Here is an 18,874-nt window from a genome sequence, read left to right on the forward strand (position 1 = left end):
AAAAACAAAACCAACAACCCCCCCCCAAAAAAACCAAAACAAAAACCCAAAAAAAACCACACCACACACACACCACAAAAAAAAAAAAAAAAAAAAAAAAAAAAAAAAACAAAAAAACCCACACAACCCACCCTAGCTAACAGCTCTCGGTCTCCCGTGGCTGCAGGGGGTTTCTCAGGGCACCAGCCGCCCCCGGGCGTTATGAGGGCGCTGTCCCGCTGTGCGTCCCCCATCAGGGGTCTGCCTGTCAGCTGAGGGAAGCCTCATTAGCGAGGGACTGCTTAAACCTGGGTCGGGTTCGCTACCGCTTCTTTAAAAACAACACGATTTTCTCGGCGCTTTAATGTCCTTTAGCGGCTCGGTCCCGGGCTCATCCCGAGCAGATAAAGCTCGGCGGGCCCGGGGGACAGCGGGCGGCGGCGGCGGGGCGGCGCCCGGCCCGGAAGTGCTCGGGGAGCTGCGCAGGCGGCGGGCCGGGTACGGAGCTGCGGTAAAGAACTCCGTGCTGTGTGTGTTCTGTGTTCATTCTGTGTGTGCTGTGTGTGTTCTGTGTGTGCTGCCGGGGCCGGGTACAGAGCTGCGGTAAAGAACTCCGTGCTGTGTGTGTTCTGTGTTCATTCTGTGTGTGCTGTGTGTGTTCTGTGTGTGCTGCCGGGGCCGGGTACAGAGCTGCGGTAAAGAACTCCGTGCTGTGTGTGTTCTGTGTTCATTCTGTGTGTGCTGTGTGTGTTCTGTGTGTGCTGCCGGGGCCGGGTACAGAGCTGCGGTAAAGAACTCCGTGCTGTGGGTGTTCTGTGTTCATTCTGTGTGTGCTGTGTGTGTTCTGTGTGCTGCCGGGGCCGGGTAAACAGCTCAGAGTGCTGTGTGTGTGCTGTGTGTGCTGCTGCGGCCGGGTAAACAGCTCCGGCCGCGGGTGCTGTGTGTGCTGTGTGCTGCTGGGGCCGGGTAAACAGCTCAGAGTGCTCTGTGTGTGTGCTGTGTGTGTTCTGTGTGTGCTGCCGGGGCCGGGTAAACAGCTCCGGCCCGTGTGCTGTGTGTGTTCTGTGTGCGGTGTGTGTTCTGTGCGCTGTGTGCCGCCGCCGGGGCCGCTCGCTCCCGCCCGCTGCCGGTTCCGGGGCCGTCCCGGGCCCGTGTGGGCGCTGTCCGCGCCGGGCGGCCGCGCTGTGTGCCGCGAACGGGCGCAGCCGGCAGGGTGGCTGAGCGGAGGACGCCCAGCGACGGAGGGAGGCCTGGCGGCGGCGTTGCTTCGCCCCTGGGAGAAGGCTGAGGACGGAGCGTGAGAAGGTGGAATTGCTGGCTCGGGCCCTCGGGATTTGCGGGTTTGTGTGTGGGAAGCCGGGGCCGCGGAGCTCGGGGCCCGCAGTGCCGGCCCGGACCCGCCTGAGCCCCCGAGATCCCCGAGCTGGCAGCGGCCGCCGGAACAGGCAGGGCTTTGGATTTTCTTTATCGCTGTGTTCCCCACACGGGGGGACTATGGCTCTGAGCTAAATAACCCGCTGAGATAAGTAGAAGTCCCCGAGCTTGTCTTCTTCAGAGACTCCAAACCAGCTGTTGTCTTCGGCGGCCTTGCGCCAGAGTCGTACAGTGTGTGTCTAAATAGAATATCTATAAATGCTGGAAGTTCTCAGGCTGTGTTCTTTCAGTGATGAAGTTTACAGATTTAGCAGGAATCCTTGGCTAGTTTTTTTGTTTTCTTGGAGCCCTTGCAGTGGTACAGATGTCCTCTTCTGCTCCTTTTCACTCTATAGTCCAAGTGTGAACTGCTTATTAGTTGTGTGCTTACAGCAAGGAGTTAATATCTTAACTAAGGATAAATGCTAGGAGGATTTCATTAACAATTCCATCTATGCTGACAATCCAGAGCCTTGCCCAGGTGTGTGTTTGTCCTGTATTGTGGCTGTCAATTATTTTTACCAAGGCCTGTAGGGACAGGATGAGAGGGAATGGTTATAAATTGAAAGAGAGTAGGTGTAGATTGAGGAAGAAATTTTTTTTTTACAATGAGCATAGCGAGATTGGAGCAGGTTGCTCAGAGAGAGAAGCAGTGGATGCCCCATCTTTGGGAGAGTTCAAGTTCAGGTTGAATAGGCTTTGAGCAACCTGATCAGTTGAAAGATGTCCCTGACCATAGCAGGAGGGCTGGACTATAAAATATTTTAAAATCCCAACTCATATTATGAATGTGTTTTCCTTGCTCAAAAATTATTTTCTGGGTCTTTCTTAGTGCCTACTACTGTGGTTCTTATTATCTCTTAATCAATAAACCAGAAGTTGTTAAGTTTATTTATTTTTTTTTCCAGTAGAGAAAACCATGTCAGGAAGAACATCATCTTCAAGTCATGTCAGTGTAAGTGTTCCTGAAATTTTCCCCATTTTATTTTCAGGCTGTGGGTATCCTAGGATGTTCTGATGTGTTTGCACAACCAAATTCATTCTCCATGGATCTAACTTTTGCTTTGTTGGAACAGAAGTTTATTTGGAAACTTTTTACTGTAGTAGCAGTCAATACTAATGTCTCCTGTTGTACATCTATTAATCCATTCTGGGCTTAGCATTTAATTGCACATAGACAGGATGTTTTCCAAGTTATTTTAACACCTAAAATTTTCGAGTAATTTGAGGTAAGTGAACAGCTGCAAAACTGTGTGAAAACTTGGTTATCTGCAGAGATGTACTCAGAGGTTTCTTATGCTGGTGTATATTTTTTTTCCTAAAATAGCCCTATTAGAAGTGGGGGGACTGCTGAGAACAAATGATAGACATAGGAACTGGTGTGATTGGGTAAGGTCTGGGTGATCTAGTGGTTTAGAAATAAGCTGTTTCCAGCACTGTGTTTATGCACTTTCTCTGGCCCTTGCTTCTACAGGTGGGAACCTTCAGGAAAGTATTGCTGATTTAGATGAGTGTGTATGTACCTGTGTGTGTGTAGAGTTAGTCACTTTGTGTTTGGAAAAAGCTGAGGCAGCTGCATACCTTGTGTTTAGCTTAGATTCAGACCTCTCCTTGCCTGTAGACTTTATGCTTGTTTTAAGTTAATTGTGGGAACTGTAAACCAACATCTTCTTCATGAGTGCAAGCTCATTGGGAAGATGCTGTGTGGTGAGCTGGAAATGCTGCTGATTAATGTATCTCGTGCTTTTTATCCCTTTCTATCAGTTGTCTCTTCTTTTAATGAGTCTGACTTTATCTGTACTTAATGTTGTGTCATTACAGAGGTTATCAGAACCTCTTTAATTTTAAATGTATGTTAAAATTCTAGATAACTATATGTTCTTTGGAATCTCATAAGAGAAGCTGCTAGCCAGGCAGCAGGTAGAGGTCTGAAGTAAGAAATCTGTTCCTAGCCATGACAGTGCAGATCAGAAACATGCATTCTGACTGATAAACATGTTTATAGGCCACTTCTAAAACAAAACCAACCAAACAAATTTGAAACAATCTACTTGAGTAGGTTCTTGAATAAGAAAATGCCTTGTTTCAATCCTTCCATGTTGATTGAAAAGGAAGGTATTTGTATGAGAAGTTGTTGCCTGTGTGTGTCATTTGCATCCTTTAGAGTTTGAGGAATCTGTTTTTAGAGGAGTATTTGTGACACTGTTTGACCAGCAAAGGCAGCCTGAGATACTGTACAAAAATTTGGGTCTAAATACAAAAAACTTTGATCTTAGTCTCAAAGAAGTATAAAGAAGGAGTAAGAGCACTCACAATTCAGACTGAAGGATTGAAATATTATCTCACTGTGGTGCAGCATGCCTCATTATGGTGTGTCTGAAGGACTACCTGCTGTGCTAATGAATGATGTTAAGGTGCTAATAATGGTTGGTGTCACCATTCTGGAATCCCTGCTTGTAATTTCATGTTACAATGCAAGGCGTCTGGTGACTTGCAAATCAAGTTCATAGGGCACTGTAAAGTGTCCATCATGTGGAGTAGCTTCAGCTTTTTCCTGCCTGAGCTAGACTCAGTTGTCTGAGAGGTGTAAATGTTGCATTCCCTCTCTGGTATATTTGCATCAAGTTGTATTTGCAGTGTCAGGTTTTGCTTCTCAGGATGCCTGGAGCAATAGCAATGCTTGGAGTTGGCAATGACAATAGCTGATACCACTTTGAGTACATTAAAATATGTTTGATGCTAAATTATCATACAAAAATATTTGTACTATTATAAGATCTAATTGTTCTTCATCTTGTTTTTTTTTATTTTTTTTACTTTTGAGAAAGCGAACCTGGGCATGACATCCAGCTATTTAGTTTTCTCTTTATCAGTCTCTAAGCTGGGACAGTTAAACTAGAGTGTAAACAAATCAGAATGAATTAAGAAAACTGTGCCAGTGGATTGGTTGTCACCTTTTTGTCATGCAATGAAATAGAGCTTTTTCAGATGGTTCATGTGTTGAAGCTAACTTATCATGTGGTGTGACACATGATTTGGGATCAAGCATTAATGAGGAATGCATTTCAAGTAAAGTCACAAGTCAGGGCTTCCCTTACAGCTTTATTTTGCCCAGTTAAGACAACTTTGTACATGGCTGTGTGTCAGCTTGTAGCACCTGTGGATAATTTAGTTTTACCATGTGTTACATCATCTATTTTCAGTTTCGTATACCAAAGAAGAAAACAGGCACCAAGTCAGAGGATGTCCAAGTTCAGTCCCCTTTGGCAAGGCTCCCAAGCTCCCACCATTGTGACTACCCTTTAAAAGAGGTAAAGAGAAGCTCTTCAGAGTGTAAAAGTGTGTAGGAGAATGTTTCAGGAGGTTTTGGAGGTTGGGTTTTTTCAACACCAAGTGCTGCCTTGTGACCAGTAACTACTCCAGATTGTCTTTCAGGAGACAAGTGTAAGTCTGAAATCTGTTTGCAAGCATACCTTTACAGAAGTAGGAGTCTTAGTGCCATGTTTTCAGCCCAAATCACTGAAAAGCAGTTTGTCTTTGTGTGTAGTTTGAAGCTATCTTGAAAACCATTAATTTAAGGGTAGATAGGATACTTAATTTTTTTAGTTGATTTCCTTCTGACTGCTGAACTTTTAGGCTATTACATTAAAATAGGCTTTACATTGAGCTTTCAGTTATCTGAGCGCTTAAGCTTTTAAGAGAATATATGAAGTAGTGTATGACTCTTGACAGAATTTTAGGTGCTAATGCAGAAATAACCGTATTCAGACCAAAAGACTGTAAGAGTCTCTTGGCATTTATCATAACTGAATGTCTGAATCATCTCAGACACATATAGAAGCAAATATTTGCCTCTATAAATCCGCACCAAATTTAGTAAGTATTTCAAATGTCAAAATATGGAAACATATTTTGCTCCTCTTGTTTCCGTCTGGTCAGCATCCAGAGTTTGTTGCTGGCTTTAGTGCTTTCAGAATCATGGGCCTGGACAAACAGACCTCCTCCCCCTCAGAGGAGGCTGAAAGGTGTAGTGAGGGAAGGTAGGAGGTTTTTTTTTGACCTACAGTAGCAGTGGTGATGTGATCCCCAGGTCTCTTGGCAGGCCAGGTCATTTGAGAATGCTGCAACAGAGACTCGCTGTGGGTTGTGTTCTATGCTGGTAATGCTTTCAGGGAGCAGAGCATCCAGTTACAGTCAGGTTTTGAAATGGGAGGTGATGTCTCCTGTGGCTGCAAGCAGCAACCTCTTGGGCAGATTCAGACAGCACTTGCACGGAGTTCTTCCTGTGTTTCTCCCTGCCTCTATAAAAATAATGATTTGAGTGGGTGAATTGAAGAATACTTTATTTCCTTGTTATTTCCTGAATATTTTCTAATTTTCTGTTTCTTATTTTTTCCTACTTATGTCTATATATTTTGAACTTTTCCATGTATTGGGGGACTTCAAATGCATTAAACACTGACTAGTTTTTTATGTTCTACTTTAAAAAAAACCTTGGTTGTGAGTCAACTTTAATAAGGGGCTGATTTTGCATTAGTTAGTCCTTATGGTAGCAGGAAGTTTGCCTTTCAGATTTCACTCAAGTTTATAGAATATGCACAGCCATGAACTTTTCAGATGCCATTTCAAACACTTAGCCAAAAACAAAGAGACGTTTGTCTGCTTTCAGCTTGAGTGGCATAATTTTCAAGTGCCTCTTAGGTTTATTATGTTTTGAATTTTAGGAAATGAGGAAGATTAGGAGGAGGGTTGGAGGGCTGGAGGTTTCTGGAATTGCAGCAATAACTGTATTGTGGTAGGGCTTAATTTATTTAATTTGAAAATATAAGTACTTTTTGGTAAGATAAGAGAATTTGGAAAAAATGAGATCTTGCTGTTCTGGGGTTTGCCACCTAAGAACCAAACAAATTGCTTTTCCTTCTCAGAATTTTATATCATTTTATATCCATTTTGTAACCTGTAAATTTTGCCTAAATGCAAATTGAGTTAGCCTCTACTTTCTCCATCTTGTGTATTTGTGATTATGTGGAGCAGGCATAATATTGAAGTCTGGGTTTGGTATAGTCCCCTTTGAAATTGGGAAACAATAGAATCGTCCTGTATATTTCCTCAGAAGAAAAAAGTTCTTTTCAAGATCAGGTGATATGGGGATTCTTTAAATCAAGCAAATTAATTTGTCACAAAATTTCTGCATATGCTGTTCATAACTTTGATATATTTGGTCAGCTGCATTGTTTCAGTGTTGTGTTTTTCTAGTCCATTATCCATTATGACATACTCAGATTTATTGAGATCTGCCAATTTTATTTGTTTTGTTTCAGTGGAGATTAAGTGCCAACAATAGAAAGCCTTCCACAAAAGGAAAAAAGCAAAAGGATTGCAACAGACACAGCTCTAACGATGAGGAATCAATTGGGTAAGAAGTCATCCCAAGATTAGTTTCTCTCTGTTTGCATATTCAGAGTTTCATGGTCTTTCTTGAAGATGAGTGTCTGTGGTCTCTAGCTAATTATTTGTGTCATGCAGAGATGGTTTTCAAGCTGTTGGGTGGCTCACCTTCATGCTTCAGAGGTCTGAGGGCAGCTGAAACCTTTCCTTTGTGTAATCGAAGCACAAGACTGTGGCATTATTGAATGAGAGTGCTTACCAGCTGAATTACTGCTTATTAACCTGCTTAGAGTCCTGAAAGGTGTTCATTACCCTCTAAGTGTAAATTGTCATTCTAGCCCTAGATATCTTTAGATATGTAAGAAGCTTCCTAGAATTCTTTTTCTCATCCCTTTTTGTTCTGTAGTCCACACTCATTAGCCTAAGCTTTATCAACTCTTTAAAACAATTAAAAAATCTCTTAAGCGAGATGGGGATTAGTAGTGGAAGGAAGTAAAAAAAAAGAGAGCTTTTTCACCTCTGTGTCATTGTCAAGGCACTTAAATAATTAAGACTACTGGTGTGCCACTTCTTTATTCTCTGTTGCCAAGAGCAAATATCTTGATTTCTTTGTGATTATGCCAAATTATTGGTATGCTATTAGAAGTTAAAATCATCATCTGTGGAGCTGTCAGCTAGGTAATTGTTTTGAAGCTGTGATTTCTGTAGCTGACAAATGGAAATGAAAATGTACAACTAGGTTTATTAGCAGCAGCTAGGAAACGTAATGACTTTGTGACAGAATGAATATGTTTGTCATAATGAAACTCTTGTTATTCCCCAAATCACTTAATTCTAAATAAATGAGTAAGCATTCTGTGCCCTGTTTTCTGACTGCAGCTAAACTTGCCCATAAGTGGTCTCTTATCAGGCGAGACTGTTAAAACCAAAGTGCACAGGTAATGAAAATGCAGGTGATTTTGACACTGCTGAATTCTGTAGGTTCGTGGTTTATGGATAGTCATTGTTTAGCTTGGTCTGTATATTCAGAATACTTCAAAGTGTTGCAGGGAAGAGCTGAAATTGTAAAAGATGCTGAGTTTATTTTTCATAGCTCCTCAGAGGTATAGCTGTCAGTTTATATGTACTTACCTCAAAAAGCTTCTGTCAGTAACAGAACTGAGGGAGCAGCTCACAGGGTCAGCCTAACAAAATCTAATTGCAGTTTCTTGAATTTTATTCATGTTGTGACATGGTTGATAAGTCTGATATCAAGATATCAACCTCTAAAGGTTCTTTCAGTGAACTTTGAACTGATCATTAAACATTAAGAAGTTTGGTTTCTTTGAAGCTACCTTTACATCTGTTGTATATTATATTTCTGTTGCATATGATTATTACAATATATGAGACTTTTAAATAGCATTTATAGGTGTTCCATAATTTCTACCCACATTGTTACCAGCACAATAGTGAGAAATTATTTAGACTATAAACAGACAGCAAATATTCAGCTATTAAACCTGTACATTTTTCAGTTCCTTGGAAAAAGGTGTGTGTTTAGAGACTAGCTGGAGCCTCTCTGTGGAATAAATTTACTCTCCTTTCTGCAGTAAAGCCTGTACTGAGTTTTCCATTTGGGTACTCAGTGTTTCTCAGTAAGTCAGAATCAACACGGTGAACTCATTGCATAATAAGAGCACACAGGTTCTAAAGTGATGGTGTTTGTTGAGCAAGAGTCTGACAGCTGACAAAACTCAGAAGAGGAAAGAGTGAAGTTGTGTGCTGCAAGTCTTTCTGATGCAATAGTTTTTATTCCCAATGAGAAATTTTTAATTTGCATTGCAAAGTAGGAAATAAGTCTTAATGACAAACTTCTATTAGCCCCTGATATTTTAAAAGCAACCTACTTTATTGATAGGAGCCAATCTCAGATGTTTAGGGAGACATGTTTCATCTAAAGCGTTGCTTCAGGACTATTATTGCCACTTAATTTCAGTTATAAAGGACAAAGCAGATAGATTAAAACAAACCTACACCTTCTCATGGGGTTTTTTTAAACTTCTGGATTACAAAATTTGGTAGTCAGTTGCTTCTGTCAGTTGTGCTGTGAGATCATGGGCGTTTGCAGCAGCAACTGCAGCTGCTTTGACTTGTACAGCTCTGCTCCAGGGCTTGTGGAAGGAGGGTGTGATCCCAGAGAGGGCTCCTGGGGTGGGTTAGTTCCCTGGTTAGGGGACAGAGTGGAAGGAGCACTTAAGTCAGAGGTGTGCAATTATTTCATGTCAGAATTTTAAATGTTCAGTAAAATATATGTTACAGCTGAATCAAGTAGTGACTCCGTAGCAGTCAGGTTTTTGTGGCAATCATTTACACAGTGGTCCCCCTTGCCCTGGTAGGGGCATTTGGTCAGTAACAACCTCCTAATCCAACAAAGCAAGGAGGTTCACAGGGATGTTGATGTTTGCTGTTCGTTGGTCCCTGGTTTATCAGCTGGTGAAAGGTCAGGACCTTGAAGCTGAAGGAAGACAATCAGAAGCTTTCCTCATGAAAGTGGGAGTCAACAGTGAATTAATCAATCAGAGTTAGAGATAGTGTATCACATTATTCCTTTGGGCTCGGAAGAGTCCAGGAGCTCCTGGGCTGTGCATGTGCTGCAGAAGCTCAGCTGAATACACATCGAGTCTATCAGTGGCTTTAGTCTGTAAACACAGGGCAGACCCTCATACAGCTTATATGAGAGCTGAGGGAACAACCCTCAAATGGTTTGTGACATGCCACCACCAAAATATTTATTTCCCAGAACTTGGGTTTACTAGGAGAAGAATACAGCCATGAAGATAATGGTGTAGATAATTAATAGTGATTTAGTCCCTAATGAGCCAGTAGTCTCCTCTCATTTTGATCACTTTCTAGTACAAATTTGAATGAAGTAGAGACAGCAGTTCCAGCACTGGTTTGTGTATACAATATGATCGTTGAGTAAGGAGCCATATCAAGCAGCTGTGATTATTGTGTGAAAAAAGGATGTCAAACGTTTTCTCCAAAGAGGTATAAACAATTGATAGTTTTTGGTCTATGATTTATAAGGTAGGATAATTCTTTTCTTGCCTGTGAAAAGCAATATGAGGCTTGTCAGGAGCAGCTAACAGCATTTTTCATAACATTTTTTTTTTTTATTATTCCATCATTACGTGCATAAGTATGCTTTCATTACCTTTGCTTTTGTAATTTTTTCAGTTAGGGGCAGGTAAATGGAAGACTGTGTGTGGTAGGTACTTGTTTTAGAAACAGAAATAATTGTCTCTGGTTTTCCTTCACCAAGATGCCTCCAGTGTTACTGTTATGCAGATTACTTGCTGGGTCTGCTGGTGGGACTTGCTTTTAACATATACTTTGCTTTTTTCTGTTTGACACTTACTTTAATCTTTTGAAATGTGTTTTGCTTGAGTTGCTCACTTTATACTGTGAATAATTCAACAGATAATTCAGGGATCTGTGTCCCAGCCATTGTTTACAGATGTACAGGCTGGTTCAAGTTTAGATATTTCTCTGAATGTATTATATTCCCAGTCTTAATGACATGATTTTCAAGAAACACTGCCAGAGGCCATACCCCTTTTAGAAAGGGAAGCCATTGAAAGTTCTTAAGCTCTTCTTCTGCTCTGAAGGTTACGTTATAACTGGTTGAAAATCTTCAGTCAAAACCTGGTGCCACGTAAGAAATGATGCCTTGGCCTGACACTGACAAGTGTGTATCATTGACTTCCTTGTTTGTTGAAGGTTTCTCTCCTTTGTGCAGATTTCCAGTGCAAAGCTTGCTTCATGGTATATGTATGTGCTTGAAATTATAAGATCATTTTTGCTAAAGTATTTGCCTAAAATCTATAAACCCCATTTAAATCAAGGGAATGGGGAACATTAAAAATTCAGTTCCAGGTAACAACCAGTAAACCAAATTATAGAGGAGCCTGGAGCCTGTTAAGGTTTAGCCTGATGTGAGTGTGAGCAAGGGATGTCAGACGTGCATTTTCAGAGTGGCCAACAAACTATAGGTAGTGAAATTCTGCTTCTGATTCCTTTATCTTCTGCTGTGGACTTTCTCTGTCATTATGTTGTTTAAACACTCAGTGTTGGAATATTTTCTGTTATCTTTGCAAGTGTTGGTCATACGTGGTCACAGTGTCTTTATTTTAATTGTGTGCTCCCACTGGACTAATTACCTTGCTGTTTGAGCCTAAATTTAGTAAAGCTTAATTGTGTTTGAGAAACAAAAAGGAAAAAAAATGCCATTTTTGTGAGGTGGGACAATGAAAACCGTAAGAGATAGATCTGGGAAACTGATAGTCTTGGTTTGTTTTTAGTCAGGAGAGCTGAAGTGTTCCATAGAGAATAGCACATTTATATTGTCTTGTGATCCTCTGCAATAGTGATTTTAAAATATATATTTTTAAGAAGAAGCAATTTTCTGGTTCACATTTACATATTGCTGGGGCTTACTATTATGACTGTTCTCAAATTGGAGGAAAAAACATCATTTAGTTACTTCGAGGTTTGGTTTTTAATTTTGAGTTTTATTGGAGGAGGAGAAAAATATTGTCTTAGTCTTTCATTGCATCACATCTTCTGGCATCCCAAGAGCTAAAGTGGCTTCAGTTCTTTAGTCTTCAGTAACTGGCCCTCTGAAGTAGTTTGGGTGTTTGTCTTTAGAGAGGAATTTTAAAGCACAAGAGTGAATGTCTAATTTCAGAAGATAACTTGTATGAATTTTGTTGATGACTTTTACCTTGAAAATTTCCTTAACTGCTTCAGTGGCTGTAAATTTTCTCAACAGCCCAATAAATTCTTGTGTACCTGAATTTTTAATTGATCATGTTTCTTAAGTTATATATATTCTCTATTTCCTTAGGTACTGCTTATTTATTTCTTATTTCTAATGTATGTATATACAGTGGACAAACAACAAATGATGAAGTCTGGTTGCTATAAGCTCTTCTGAGGTATTAAACTGTGGCTCATGTGTGAGCCCAGTGTTTGAGAAGTCCGGAAGAAAGCCAGAACTTCTGATTTAGTGGGGATTTCTATGGGAAAATAAATCTCTTGCTTCTTGTGCTGGATCAAGAACACTTGCCAGACTTGGGATGCACTCACTAAGCAGCTACAGTTAAGCTCCACCATTTGAGATATTAATGTTACTAAACTGACCCTCAGGACCTGTGTTCACTTTCTGAGATTTTCAGTAAATAAAGCATATCCAATCTCTGGATGCTCAGTATTGAACAAGCCTCTCTGACATCTACAGTATTTGAGGCACATTCTCGGAACCCTTTTTGCATTATCTTTCATAGAATATATACAGAACTAGGTGAGAGGAAAGAAAGGTGAAAGCCTTTTCCAGACTGCATAAAACACCCTGGAGCACTACTGTGCTTTAGGCTGGTGTTCAGATGAGATTGTCTTTGCACATGTGACTTTCTGTTGCCTTCACAGAGCCAGTGTCTCACTTGATAAACCTTGGATTGTTCTTCCAACAGCTAATTAGGACCAATCTTTTACATAACACTTTGTCCTGGGTCCATGTCTTTAGCATAGAGTTCCTTAAGTGGCTTTTGGGGTTCTTTTTTATTGATGCCTCTTTTTTTAGATAAAGCCTTAGCTCGTTTCCACCAGTTTTTCTTTGAGAAACTTCTGACAGAATTTCAGAGAGTGAAGGAAACTGCTTTCACTTGAGCTTTAGTTAATTAGGTTTGAAAATGAGCCATTTAGATTTATCGTGGATTGTTTAGATTGTGGTCTCCAAAGTGTGGTGTGTATGAGATAATTCACTGGGGTACAGAAAGCAAGCAATTTTGTACCGTTACCAAATGTTTATGTCTTTATTGTGTTCCTTTTTAAGTTCTTATTTCTGTGTTTTATAATCACAGAATTGAGGTGGGAAAAGACCTTTAAGATCAACCTGCCGGTAGTACCTCTCTGTAGATTTTAATTAAACAAATTCTGTAGAAGGTACATGCTCAAAATACTTACTGCTGGTAGGGATGTGTGATTAAAACATTTTGGAGCCTGCTGGTCTGGGAAAGGCATAGCAGAGCTGTAGCAGCTCCTGGCATTCAGGGGTGCAGGGATCTCATCAGGTTGATAGCTGTCCATCTTAGGGGCAGGTTCTCCAGGCTGTGGGCAGGAACATTTGTCTTTTCAGGGTCAGTGAGGGGTAATGTGTCTTGTGAATGTGATGAGTAACTAGAGAGAGGAAATCTCAATGTCAAGATTGAAAGAGCAAAATAAACGGCTTACATGGAACATCTGCCCCAAGTTCATTGTGCTTCACTAGCATGGCAGTTCCAGGCCTTGTTTTAGGTTCAAAAAACTGAACTGAATTTGCTGTCCTTCGGCAGAAAATTTTCATGTCATACCTGTATTTGCCCCTAGGTACCATGTAACCAGGCTGCTGAGCTCAATGCAGCGTGGCAGTGGGATTATTACAATTACAGCTGCTTGCAGAGTTGTAAATCCACTGAGGAGTAGCAGCCCTTGGCTTAAGAAATGTTACTGTAGCATGTGTGTAACAGCTATGTGAGTAGTAAGAGTTTTTTCCTAGCTATTAAAAAGAGACTTGCTCTACAGTGAGAGCATTTTTTTTTTTTTTGTTATGCAAGACATACATAGGAAAAAAACCCAGTTCTTGTTTCAGCAATCTTTGAAACCCAGCAAATTAGCCTGAACTTCATTGACTTCATAGGACCAGCTTTTGGGAAACAAGTCCAGTTCTCAGAAGTTTGAAAATAAAGTAAATCCTGAAAAATCATCTATGATCCATAATGCTTATCAGCTTATAAATTCAATAAGCTGAGATCTTGCCATTAGGGTGCATTCACGTTGTGCAGCACTACAGACTGGGGAAAAAAGAGCTGGAAAGATCTGAAGGAAAAGGCCTTAGTGATGCTGGTCTAAAGCAGGTGAACATGAGCCAGAGTGTGTGTGTCCAGGTGGCCAAGAAGGCCAGTGGCACCTGGCATGTGTCAGCAATAGTTTGGCTAACAGGACCAGGGTGGCAATTGTCCCCCTGTACTTGACACTGGTGAGGCCACACCTTGAGTGTTGTGTCCAGTTCTGGGCCCCTCATTAAAAGAAAGACATTGAGGTGTTGAAGTGAGTCCAGAGAAGGGCAGTGGAGCCTGGTGAAGGATCTGGAACATAATTCCTATGAGGAGCAGCTGAGGGAACTGGACATGTTCAGTCTGGAGAAAAGAAGGCTGAAGGAAGACCTCATCACTCTCTAAAACCACATGAAAAGACACTGTGGCACGGTGGGTGTTGGTCTCCTCTCCAAGACAAGCAGTTACAGGACAAAGGGACATGTCCTCACGTTGTGCCAGGGAGGTTCATGTTGGATATCAGGAAAAAATTATTCACTGAAAGAGTGGCTAAGCACTGGAATAACCTGCCCAGGGTGATGGTGGAGTCATCATCCCTGGAAGTGTTCAAGAGCAAGTAGACATGGCACTTTTGCAGTATGGTTTAGTGGACATGGTGGTATTCAGTTGAAGACTTGTTGATCTTGGAGATCTTTTCCAACCCTTGTGATTCTGTAAGACAACTGTCCAAATTACTAGCCATAATGCTGAATTATTTTTTAATGTGAAGATTTCAGTACCAATCTAGCAGAACTACCAAAGTCTAGATACTTCTTTGAAGAACTTCATTCGGGCATTTTAGCTGGCTTTGTAATTCATAATACTAAGTAATTTGTTTACTGAAATTGAATAGAAATTGTTGGAGCTTCAGAACTGGGAGATTTGTAATAACTTCTTTTTTCCCCAGCAAGATCATTATTAATCTGCTATATGGGAACAACTAATATTCATGGTTTTAAAATAAGATGACACAAAATGATTGCCTCTTTTCATATCCTGCAAATGGTCAAGTGTGCACTTTCAGAAGAGCTTGTAAGGCCATAGTGACACCACTTCCAACATTTTGTGATAACAACATGGGTCAAATTTTCCATTTTAGTGTATCTGCACTGAAAGTTTACCTCTTCAGAATGGCTTATGGTTATGTTAGTTATTCATGCCAGAAGAGGCATGAAAAAGGCCTTGAAAGGCCGTCCTGATCAAAAGATGAGTTTGCAACTGCTCTCCTCCAAAGAAAGCTGCTTGTAAATTGCCAGGGCAGAGCCCTTTATTCTGTAAGGTATGATGCAGAGACAGAAAACTCACAGAATATCTTTGTTGAATTCATGTGACTTAAAAGGTTCTCAGCACCCTATTATTAATGTATTGTTATATGTATGGCAGGCAACCCAAAGTTATCTTGACGAATGTCCTGAGGATGAAAATAGGAAGAAAATACACACAGGCGCAACCTAAAACTGGTGTTAATTGTTCTGATGCTGGCAAGCTGCAGTCAGATCAAGCACACTCATCATCTGCTGCCAGCGTAAAGATATGGCAGATTTTAAACCCTACTCTCCAAAGTCTTTTTCTGTCTAAAAGGTATGTTGTCTTTGCCTCATGTCGCTAAACAAGATCATTTTCCCTGCAGTTATTTCTTCATGACAAAGTGTTCTTTATTGTACCACAGCTTCCTTGTTCATGAACTGTATTTTATCTCACTTCACTGAATTCACTTGTGCCTGGTTCCTTTTGATAATTATTGAGAGATGGTGCCAGGCATGCTGTAATGTTTTTTCTGATCAAATGGCTTCAAGGTGGTCCTGTACTCTCAAAACCAATTAATTATAATTTAGCTGTTGAATTCTCAAAATGTTTGGGAATTTTTAATTCTCATGAAAAGAATATACTTGAATTTAACTGCAGCCCTTTTCTCAGAGACGATATGAAGGTGTATTTTCACTGTTACTGCTTTAGACTACTCATGAAAATAGGAAAATTGGCGTAAATGATCAGAAGAAAAGCATATCATGTCCAGTATCTTCTTTGCACCCCCCTGCAAGCAGTGGTCAATTGTAGATACTCAGGGAAAAGTATGGCTAAGAGTGAATGATTTATTCTCTGGGTTTTCTGTCTGAGCTTCTGGTGACAGACAGTTTAGGGGCTTCCTTTAGTGGAGGTTGCATTCAGTGTACATGTTCTTCAGTATTAGAATTTCCCTTTTTAAGTTGTATCTCTTAATTGTTTATCCCCTATGGGTCTCTGCAATTGTGTCTAGAAGGTAGCCTCCTGATGAAAAGCAAGTTTACATCTTGGTGCACAAGGGTATCTGAGTGCTCTCCAGACATCGCACAGTCTGTGCTCTGTGGATGAGTGCAGGCAACAGGAGAATTATGCAGTCACAACCTAATCCAAAATAAATTGCAGTGGAAGTGGTAGAATTTAAATCTCCATCTGAGAAAGGAAATGGATATGGGCTAAACAGCAAACTGGCTGCTGTGGCACTGTATTAAGTGAGTTGTTCTTACATGTCGTGTGTGTTCAAGTGGGAGTTGCATCTTTGTATTTCTGCTTGGCTTATTTTTGATGCTTGTCTGTTTTAACATCTGAGGGTATTCTTCTGGGACTTGCTGTACTAGAGTGCCATGTCATAGTTGAGGAGTAGAATAAAATCTAATGCTACCTTTTGTGTACATGCTGCTTTTCTACCTGTCCACTAAATGCTTTAGAAAGTTTGCTGTTTCGCTGGAGGCTTCTTGTTCACAGGAAAATCAAGATTGTTTGTTCTGAGAAATGTGTACAGATACTGCATGAAAGCTGTTTAGAGATATTTACCAGTTTTTAAAAAATACTACATGATATGTTAGAGGCAATGCAGTGTGTATGGTATCTGGCTAAGGTTAAATTACATGGCTAGCTTTTCTTACCCTGGTCTTACTTTGTTTATCTGCTTTCCTTGTATTTTAAGTTTCTCAATGAGATTTTTTTTTTTTTTTGCCTCTAAGGGACTAAAAATATTGGTGTTTAATTGTTAAGGATTGTCTAGGATTCATGCATTTAACAAGAAGTTTGTTTCTCTAGATTTCAGTGCAGTACTTATGACTTAATGTTATATGTATGGCAGGCAACCCAAAGTTATCTTGACGAACGTCCTGAGTACGAAAATTGGAAGAAAGTACATAGACAGCCACGTAAAAATTGATGCAAACTTACCTGCTGCTGACAAATTGCAGTCGGCCCAACTACCCTCATCAACTGTTACCAGTACACAGACATGTCAAATATTAAGTTCTCCTCATGAAAGTTCTTTTCTTTCTGAAAGGTATGTTACTCACTGCTGATTTTGCCAGTCTGCCTGAAATGACATAACTTCACAATGGAAAAGAATTTCCCTGACACAGCTTTTGTTCTACTCTTTTCTTGAATCAGATCTGTTGCAAATTAACATGCTTCTCCAATGAGCCATTTTAACATTACATTTGTTCTGGTTTGCTGGACCTGATGGTAAAGGGCTGCTTTTCTTTCTTATAAGGAATTTGTGTTTGCAATCCATCACTGGTTTGATTTGGGAAGATGCATAAGTTAATTCAAACACAACTAAGTTGGTTTTGTGTACAGAACTAAAATCTTGCTTTTCTGTTGGTGTTAATGTGTTCTAGCATGATTTCAAATAACTTTCTGCAGAAAATCTCCAAATGACTCTCTCTGATAATTAATTTTGTTTCTCATTAACCCACTGGTGGTCTCAGTATTCCTCACAGGGTGGCTTTGGTTAAGGGCTGTGTGTATCCTCTTACCACTTAATATCTACTTTTCATCTCTCCTTCCTGTATTTAGGTTGACTGAGCATCACAGTAACATTTGACATGTAAAACTAACAGAAATCAGATATTTGAGTTAGGTGACATCTGTTTTGGTCTAAGGTGGCAGTTGCATTCAAAGTAAGCTGTCTCCTTTTGTCTGTTATGGCTAGATCTTTGCCCAACAGCAAATTTTCCACAGGAAAAAATAGCAGGAAATTCTGAGGAAGACAGTAGAAAGATGGAGAAGAGAAGAATGATGGTGGGTTTTTTTGAAGGCAGGAGTAATTAACAGTTCCCAGGTTAAAACTGAGAAAAGTCAGTCATGTTCCTCATATATCCGGATCTTAGAGAACTGAAATTAATAGCAATTTTTTTTTTCCCTAATTGAGTTGCCCATTGCTGCTTAAATTAACATTATGAAGCTGCAATTTAAGTAAGATTTAGAGAGAACAGTTTATTAGGCTGTGTAGTTTTAAAGTATCATTTATTGCTAATAACTTTCTGTAAGACTGGCTGAAATGTGGAGTGTTTGTTTGGATTGTTGTGAGTTTAGGTTTTTAGGGGGGTTTTATGATTTTGTTTTATTGCAAAATAAGACTAATTTTTTAATATCTGATTTTTTTCACTTTGTAAAGTTTTGGCTGCTGAGAGGTAGTGGATTTATAGAGAGGAGAACATTAACTCTTGCATTTAACACTGTAATCTGAAGATACATCTTACTTATTTTTTTTTCTGGCTCTCATCTGGAGCACAGTATCATTTATTAAGCACAATAATTGTTTGAGCTAATAATTTTTTTCAGTAGTTGTGAACTGAACTTGCTTTAGATTTTGAGTGGTTCATTATTTGAGTGCTTCATATTCTGTACCTGTTTTCTGATATATTGTGTAAAAGGCTTGTTATCAGGAGCCAACATTAGGATGATCTTTCACCCTTCCCCAATGACTATCACTTTAGTGAAATTTGTAATAGATACCATATGGGAAATGGAGAATTTAGGAGATATTTCAGCCAAGTCATGGCTTGATCCTGGTCACTTCTCTGTAAGTCAAGTCAGTGCATTACATATACTTGGCACTGATTCTTTTGGGATCTCTGGAGGAGAATAATAAAAGCTCCCCCCCTTCTAAGTGTTACACATATATATGCACATGATCATACAGAGTCTTTTGTACAGTCAGAGTAGCTAGGATGCATGGTTTGTATTGCTGACAATTGTGTTAGTTTTGTACTATGGAAATTTCAGATCAAGTCAAAAAAATGTGTGTCATCAGAACAAGGTGGTAATAAGTTAACTTATCTCTACCAGCCAGAACCTACTGCCAGCTCCCTCTTTCCATCCTTGCTCTTTGTATTGCAGAATAGGTGGATTTTTATTGATTTACTGCAATCCAGTATTTAAGTGAGCATTGATGTGTC

At 40.1% G+C, this 18,874-nt stretch overlaps 2 protein-coding genes across 11 annotated transcripts in view; both read left to right on the forward strand.

Moving 5' to 3' along the window:
* The window catches only part of ZBTB11 (zinc finger and BTB domain containing 11), a 149,159-nt gene that overhangs the window by 45,027 nt on the left and 85,258 nt on the right, over positions 1-18,874 (forward strand). The window lies entirely within an intron of this gene.
* SENP7 (SUMO specific peptidase 7) overlaps positions 1,156-18,874 on the forward strand; it is a 43,358-nt gene continuing 25,639 nt past the window's right edge. For 2 of the 10 annotated variants that reach the window (XM_066340704.1, XM_066340706.1), the window contains exons 1-6: positions 1,156-1,284; positions 2,301-2,347; positions 4,596-4,703; positions 6,714-6,808; positions 15,057-15,254; positions 16,777-16,974. In XM_066340704.1, coding sequence (XP_066196801.1) covers positions 2,312-2,347; positions 4,596-4,703; positions 6,714-6,808; positions 15,057-15,254; positions 16,777-16,974 — 635 coding nt within the window. In that variant the 5' untranslated portion in view covers positions 1,156-1,284; positions 2,301-2,311. Of the gene's footprint in view, positions 1,285-2,300; positions 2,348-4,595; positions 4,704-6,713; positions 6,809-10,430; positions 10,478-15,056; positions 15,255-16,776; positions 16,975-18,874 lie in introns of those variants that run through there. The other 8 variants (XM_066340705.1, XM_066340709.1, XM_066340707.1 and 5 more) reach the window with 8 other exon arrangements.

The sequence above is a fragment of the Sylvia atricapilla genome, chromosome 2 (assembly GCF_009819655.1).
Source record: "Sylvia atricapilla isolate bSylAtr1 chromosome 2, bSylAtr1.pri, whole genome shotgun sequence".
NCBI lineage: Eukaryota > Metazoa > Chordata > Aves > Passeriformes > Sylviidae > Sylvia > Sylvia atricapilla.